This window comes from Eurypyga helias, unplaced genomic scaffold (genome assembly GCF_000690775.1).
Source record: "Eurypyga helias isolate BGI_N326 unplaced genomic scaffold, ASM69077v1 scaffold3660, whole genome shotgun sequence".
Classification (NCBI taxonomy): domain Eukaryota; kingdom Metazoa; phylum Chordata; class Aves; order Eurypygiformes; family Eurypygidae; genus Eurypyga; species Eurypyga helias.
This window is the reverse complement of record NW_010223597.1, coordinates 4,996-12,495: the sequence shown is the minus strand read 5'-3', so window position 1 is coordinate 12,495 and position 7,500 is coordinate 4,996. Positions and strand designations below refer to the sequence as shown.

At 38.4% G+C, this 7,500-nt stretch overlaps 1 protein-coding gene across 1 annotated transcript in view; it reads left to right on the top strand.

Moving 5' to 3' along the window:
• The window catches only part of PROX1 (prospero homeobox 1), a 37,461-nt gene extending 33,136 nt beyond the window's left edge, over positions 1–4,325 (top strand). The window contains 1 exon segment of the mRNA XM_010161086.1: positions 3,112–4,325. Within this exon segment, the coding sequence (XP_010159388.1) occupies positions 3,112–3,297 (186 nt within the window). The 3' untranslated portion in view covers positions 3,298–4,325.
• The last annotated feature ends 3,175 nt before the right edge of the window (positions 4,326–7,500 follow it).

The following is a 7,500-nucleotide window of genomic DNA, read 5'->3' as shown; positions in this document are numbered from 1 at the left end:
TCAGTCTGATGTGGAGGCTTCAGCCTGAAACCCACCTAACCTCCTGCTGAGCAGCCCTCACTGTCTTTCCTCCTGGTGAATGTACAGTGTGATTGTTTGATTGACTGCTGCCACCTGATGCTAAGAAAATGCTCTGGGTTCATAGTAGGGATTGTTGGTTCTTTTAAAAGCAACGTAGATGGAGTTTATTTGTCACTGAAGCATTTTCTGCAGATGTTCCTACTTCAGAGATGTTCGGTCAGTTAGGTGCAAAGATGCGCTGAATAGGACTCCATCACTTAGGGTCAGGGAAATGCCACCTCCAGACAAATAATTAACATGGCTGACTGAATAATTGCCCACTGAAAAATATAACTATCCATCCATTTAAATATTTATTTTCAGGCTCTGGACTTCACTAGTCTTTCCTCTACTTAAAAAAAAGAAAACCACAGCCAAACAAGCATAAACCACTGCAGTTACTCTTTCTAGAAAGGAAAAATGTTGGCCGGCGTACTATCCTGTGGGGATTAATCACAGTGCTATTCACATTACAACATGCAAAGTAACATGTGTAATCCAGTCTGACATGAAAAATTGCTAATAACATCCCAAAAGGAAAGAGCTATGAATGGCTGTAATGACTGAGGAGTAGGGAAGATCTTTGGGAATTCAGCATTACAAGGAGGTCTCTTCAAAGCCCCCACAAATCTTCATTCATTATCATGTTTGAGGGCTGCACTCTGCAGCCTGTGGTATTGGGTTCAGAGGGGCCCGGCCCTGCAGATGTGACTCAGGTACAATGAAGTCGGACCTTAAACGCTAACTGCTAGCCCAAAAGAAAAGCCTGTTTTTCTTTATGGGGGTGGGAGGCCTGCAAGCTAGTGGCTCAGGAGTTTCACACTGCCTTCTCTATGGAAAAGCAGCATCCCCTACCTGGAAAACTTTCATATGCACAGGTAGAAATTGAATGGGGAAGGGTCGACTTCAAACTCAGGTTGTCACTTCCATGCTTAAGGTTGTCATGGGTGTAACCATGTAGGGAGAGGTATTTGGACTTCATGCTTCTCATGTAGGTGCTTGTAATTGCTTCCCTCTCATCTCCAGTGACTTGGAAGGGAAGAAGGGCATCTAATGTTTATCCTCTGGAGTGAACACTAAAAGGGAAAGGTGTGAACTCTTTTTCCCAACCACAAAGGCAAAAACATGTTTGTGAGCTAGCATCAGTGTGTACACTAAGAAGTTGGTTGCCTCCTACACTTCCTGCTTTCTAGTATCACATAGTCAACAACAACTTTCCCTTGGTTAGTGCCCAGCAATACCAAGGGATGAAGAGCACAGTTGTGTGAACTGCACGGACAGGGAAGTGTATCATTTTTTACAGTAATGCAAGAATGAGACAAGCATGGTATCTTTTGTAGATGCATTACCAAATGCCCAAACAGCAGAGTACTCGTGTGAAGTTTTACGTTATTTCTTTGAGCTGGAATGATAACAAAACATAACACTGTAGTTAGTTATTGTGGTTATTTTCTTCCCTCATAATTATTGATGGAATAGAACATCTGTAAAAATGTTTCTTTCTGTGCGGCCCATGGAATGAAAAATTCCCACAGACGGCAGCCTGTCTTTAGGAGCAGAGGAAAACGTATGGGGACTGGATTTCACTCTCGGAGGTAGACAGAGGACTTCTGTGGGCTGTGGGGCTTCTGGAAGCAGTTTGTCAGCTGGTGTCAGGGGAAGCTGATCTCATGCTTATCTGATGGCAAAACGTGGTTAGCAAACTGCTAGTGTTTCCCCAATGGTGATAGTTGAGCAAGGCTCCAGAGCTGTATCCTATCGGGTTAAACAGGCACATTTCCAGACCTGTTTTCTGAACGTGGCTTCTAAAGGGAGAAGAACAGAAGCCTGAATTAGAGAATAAGGTGCTGGCCCTGATCTGGCGACGTGACGTGCATTCAGTAAATGAGTGCGATGTGCCTGGATGTCTGTTGGCCACAGGAATGGTTGAAGTGGCCGCTACTGCAGGTCGGAGAACTCCTGTTGAAGTGGGCAAAGAATAGCAGTGAGGGAATACTTACTATTATAAGCATACTGGCTACTGGCCGGCCGCGCATTAGCAGTTCTAGAGCTGTGAAGCTATATTTCCGTAATAATAATGGAAAATAATACCTTTATGGAGATGACCTCAACCTTGCAACAGACCTGCAGTTCACTCTAGGGATTGCTTTCGAAACACTTAAGGCAGAGGGTACGAAGGTGGTGCTGGCGCCTGAGACAGCTCTTTAGGATGAATTGCCAAAGTTTGGAGGTAACTGGTTTTTAACACTGGCCCATTGTTCAGAGGCTTCTGAGTGCGGCGTGCCCCTGCTAGCTGGCCATTTGGCTCACCTGTGGAGTGACAGTGGCATTCAGAAAACTCTGATGATTTTGACATGTCCCAGCTCCGTAGCCACTTGGAGCATGGTGCACCCATTGAAGAGGCTCAGAGTTTATCTGTAGGCTTCTGAAAATGAAGGGAAGACCGTAATGTCTCCCAGGAAAGCCATCTTAGGAGGGCCTCATGAAAGCAGCCACGGAAGCAAGTGGTGAGCTGTGGGCCTGCTTGTTTGCTTGTTTTTAAGCTATGAACAACATTCAGAGATATCCTGTTTCTTTGTTTGACAGCTTTGAGCACTGGTTGCGACTGAAGCGAAGTGCAGAAGTATAGAGGGCTTTCTGTGCGTGCATAACTTTTGTATTAGTTCCCGCATAGAGAGGAGAACGTAGCTGTAAAGACAGGGGTAAAATATTGAGCAGAGATTTCTCTCCTTAAAGACAATTGTGTTTGTTTCCCCTCTTACTAATTATAGCCTATAAATCCCCCACTCTCCAAACTCAGACAGTAACATTTTGTTACCTACATTCTGTCAGTAGACTTTGCAAAGATCTCTAACACATGTTATAAAAGTTATTGCTATAGTACTATATATAACAGCTTTGCATAAGAGAATAGAAGGCTGCCACATTTAGAAAATGCAGGTGCTATGTAAGCCCCTTTCTGAAAGAAAGAACTTAGCTCAGTTTCCTTTGAAGAACCAGAGACTTGAAATTGAAAACTGTATTAATGCCATTGTCTCCTTGTATCAGCAGGTTCCAGAGAGATTCCTGGAAGTGGCTCAGATCACGTTACGGGAGTTTTTCAATGCCATTATCGCAGGCAAAGATGTTGATCCTTCCTGGAAGAAGGCCATATACAAGGTCATCTGTAAGCTGGACAGTGAGGTCCCCGAGATTTTCAAATCCCCAAACTGCCTACAAGAGCTTCTTCATGAGTAGAGAGTTCAGCAGCTATTTATGAATGTATGAAAGTAGCAGTCCCCTTCTGATGCCCAAGTCATGTGTGTCTCTATTTTAATTTCATATATATGTGTATCGCATGCATATATATGTATATGAAATTAGACTGTGATCCCTCCTGGATTCAATTTTTCGTTTGGTTCCAAGGGGATGGTTATTTTACTTCAGCCTTCGGTTTACTTTTGCCCGAGACCCTTAACATTTGAAGAATCAACGGGGTTAATTTTCAGGGAGAAGAGTTGGGAAGCGTGTAAAAGCCTGTCTTAGCAAGTTAGGGCATTACGTTTAAAAATGCTTTGTCAGATTTATTGCTTGCTGCAAAGTGGCATTTTGTCTTAGTGAGACTAATGTCATGGCACAATACTACAGACAATGAAGTTTATATTATGTTTATACTGCTAAAGGTCTGAACTCTGTGGAGTCACTTCATAAGCTTCGAGCTTTTTTTTTTTAATTTATTTTATATACTTTTTAACCAATAACTAGATATTGTTTCATACTTCAAAAAACTACGACATCTATTTTAGGTACTCACTCCAAGAAGTGATACCCAAAAAAGCAAACCCTATTCTTCATGCTTTCCTTACAGAAACGATAAATACCCTGTACCAGTAATCAACATGCCAGGTTGTTGTTTCTCTAAATTGCAGCAAGGGATGTTTGCACAAATCAAACACCGTTCTTGCAGGGTGAGGCCAGTAATTCATGCACAATATTGTACCAACCACACTAAGTTTGGAATACGGTCAGCTTATTAAAGCGGAAGCATTTCACTCTCCATAGAGTAAAAATGAAACCTTCAGCGTCCTATATTGCCATGTCTCGATCTTACTTCAAGTGGCATTAGTCCACAAATTTACTCTTTTCTTAGTCCATTCTGCCCCAAAATTCCCCTTTCCAGTATACAAAGTTTTCTGTCTGTATTTGACATCTGTCCTGAAAAGCACTTTTTGAATGATCTTAGATACAGTAGAAGAAAGTGTCTTCACCTCCCAGTGCTGAGGGGGAAAAAAAAAAAAAAGGCTTCTTTGTAGCTGTAAAATATAATTAGTCTTTTCCTAATCAGAAAAATAAAAATTACATTTTCATAAAACATCTAATCAAACATGTACACAAATCACAGTGTCCTCCTGGCTGTGCAGGGTTCAGATAGCCAAACTGGATTTTAAAAATTACAGGAAGTGCAGCTTTAAAAAAAAAAAAAAGAAAAATGTATTAGAGCAATAGGCTGCACTTGCCTTCTGAAGCTGGAGCTAGTCTTGGCCAAAATGTGAGCTACAGTGTAAAGCCCCTGATGGGTCTGGGTTCGCCCGAACGCTCTACCACAGGATGTCAGCAGCCATGTACGCTGCCCCGCAGTACGTTTTAGAAAGCTAGCTGCTAGTTCTTGTGCTTTCTTCAGCGCCTCTCCTTTTCTCACGTTTTTCAGAAAGGTATCGTCTCCAGAAGTTTGGGGGAAGGTTGAATATGCTATGGCACTCTGTGTTTGTCATTTTCTCTGTCGTCTTTTGTACGGATGCAGTAAGAATTTATTGTTGTCGTCAATAGTGTGTTCCCCTACATAATTCAATCCAAAACGAGAGGAAGTTCCTAATTAGCTGCGATTTATATTTAGACCATTGAGGATATTGGTATCTTATTTCTTTATTTAAAAATTGCATTTTGACTTTGGAGAGTGAAAGTTTACCCATGTGACTGAAGAGCTGACCTGATCATTGCAATTTCACTTCATTTACAAATACTGCTGACAGACAGAAATGTATGAAAGCAATTATTGTTAGCAGAAAGCCTTAAAAACCTGCTGACTTCAAATTAAACAGCACAATCCTACGATTCCCTGTCATTCTTTTCAAGCACTAGCAGTATCTGTGGAGTATAGGCAATGCAGACAATAGCATGGGATGAAGTGCCAACATTTTCACTATGCATTAAAAGCAAAACAAATCTTGATCTTAGACTCCCTGAGAGTACCTAATACTGTACGTATTCTTACAGTAGGCAGGTTGTGTCTTTTTCTTTCTTTTCTTTTCCTTTCTTCCATTTTCTTTCCTTTTTTTTCTTTATTTCTTTTTTTTCTTTATTTCTTTTTTCCTTTTTTTTTTTTGTGTGTGTGCATGATTTGGTAAACATTACACTTCATAAAGATTTAACTCCAATGAATTCTGATTAAGAAAGGATGAAAATTGTGTTCATGCACTTTTTTTGATTTACGGGAAGAAGTGGCATAAAATGCTCAAGTTTTAATACAGTAAAAGTTCATCATTGGCATGCCATCAGATACAAAATATAACACTGCATTGTCACCTTGGACATAAGAAAGCAAAGCCATACTTTAGTCATGCTATATGGACATACTACTAGCTACCATCTCAATCTGTGATTTTACTGTTGCTTTTATTATGTTTATTATTATTATTAATATTATTATTATTATTTGGCTGCAATGTGATTCACATAATCTAAATAAGTGAAATCGTGTACTCAACACTTGATGTTGTTGCATTTATTTATTTATTTATAAGTAGTGTAATCTCAATAGTAAATGAGGCATAGGAATTAAGAGTAGAAATTTCATCTTAAAAGCAAAATAAAAAACTCCTTGGTCTGAAAAAGTAATAAATGATCATTTGAACATTTCAGTTATGTGATTTTTCTGCATTTTATAGCCATATTGCCTTTGTGCCTCCCAATGCACCTAAAATTATAAATACATGGCATAGCTCCTACTAAATTGTAAGCAGAAAGCAGTTTCTTTGAAATGATCTCAATATTATTTCACTAAATATGGCTAAAAGGCAGAAGGCTACTTTTATTGTAATGAAAAGTTTACATAGGAAAAGAATTTCAAAATCCATGTAGAAACCCAATGTTGCCATTCATTTACTGCTAATTCAGATTTATTTCTGCATATAAACTTGAGGTTATAGTCTGTGCCTAGACCTTAAATGCACCAGCGGAAGGATAAAAGAAATCCTTCAAAATACCAGTTTTTTCCCCACAAGTACAATTGTTCTTGTGCCTTCTGTGGCTTACAATTTTCATCTTTTAAACTTTATTTTTCAATTACTACAGCTGCAATAAACACTGATTTTTTTTTTTTTCCCGGCTGTTTGACATAATGTTGATAGCTATGCATATTTTGTGTCTTTTTAAAAATTAAAAAAAAAAGCAAAAAAAAAAAGCAGGAGAATACGTTTTTGAAGAAGAGAATTTTTAGAACAGTTTGATAATGCAAATTATTTTTTCTCAATTGTTTGAGCAGCATTCAAGTTTTGAAAATTCTTGTAGAAGCCAATTTTTTGTAACTGTGGTGCAAATCTTGTGTTTTCTTAGCCTGATGAAAAGTAGTATAGAAGCAATATTTCATACGTGACATGTGCATATACATATACATACGTAGTCACACACACAGAGACAAAAAGTGCGGGTGTATGTATGTATATATACACAGGAACACACACACACACACAAAATAAGCGTATGAAGTGAAAAGCTTACCTTTTTCCTATCTAGATTAAGAACCTATTTTAGACATTTGTTATGTTTTGTGAAAAGAATGTTCTATTTGAAACTACAAAACATTTAATTCTTACTGTATCTCTGGTTGTTTAATGGGAACGTTTCACATTTAATGGTAAACACGTGGAAGATGTTAGAATGTAGTAATTATTTAAGAAAGTGTTCACCCATGTATTCCTGAGGTTTGCTTTGTGCCTCTGAGTATTATTTAATTAAAGTGTTTTAAGTTTGCAGAATATTTGTTACTGTACCAGGTATGTGGGTGAACATCGAAAATCGAGGGGAACTTTTATAAAGCAATGTAAATATTCAACCTTGCGGCTGTTCTTGCATAAAGACATAAGATTTTAATAACTACATTCTGAAAACATCTGTTGAATTTATAAGAAACACTACAGTAACTGTATAGATAGTTGAAAGCATTCTTGAAAATCCAGCTCTCTACTTTTAAAAGTTAAGTCTCTTTCATCAGATGTCAAGGGAATGGGTAATACAGTTTCTGTAAGACTGCAGAATTTTTTTCTATGTATATGAAGTCAGTTAATAGCAAAATGTTTTTTTCCACAGGTTAATATTAATTAAGAAATAAAGGTGAAGATTTTGTGGCTTTAAAGATAGGATTTTCACCAGCAGCATTGAAAGATTATACATATATATATATAC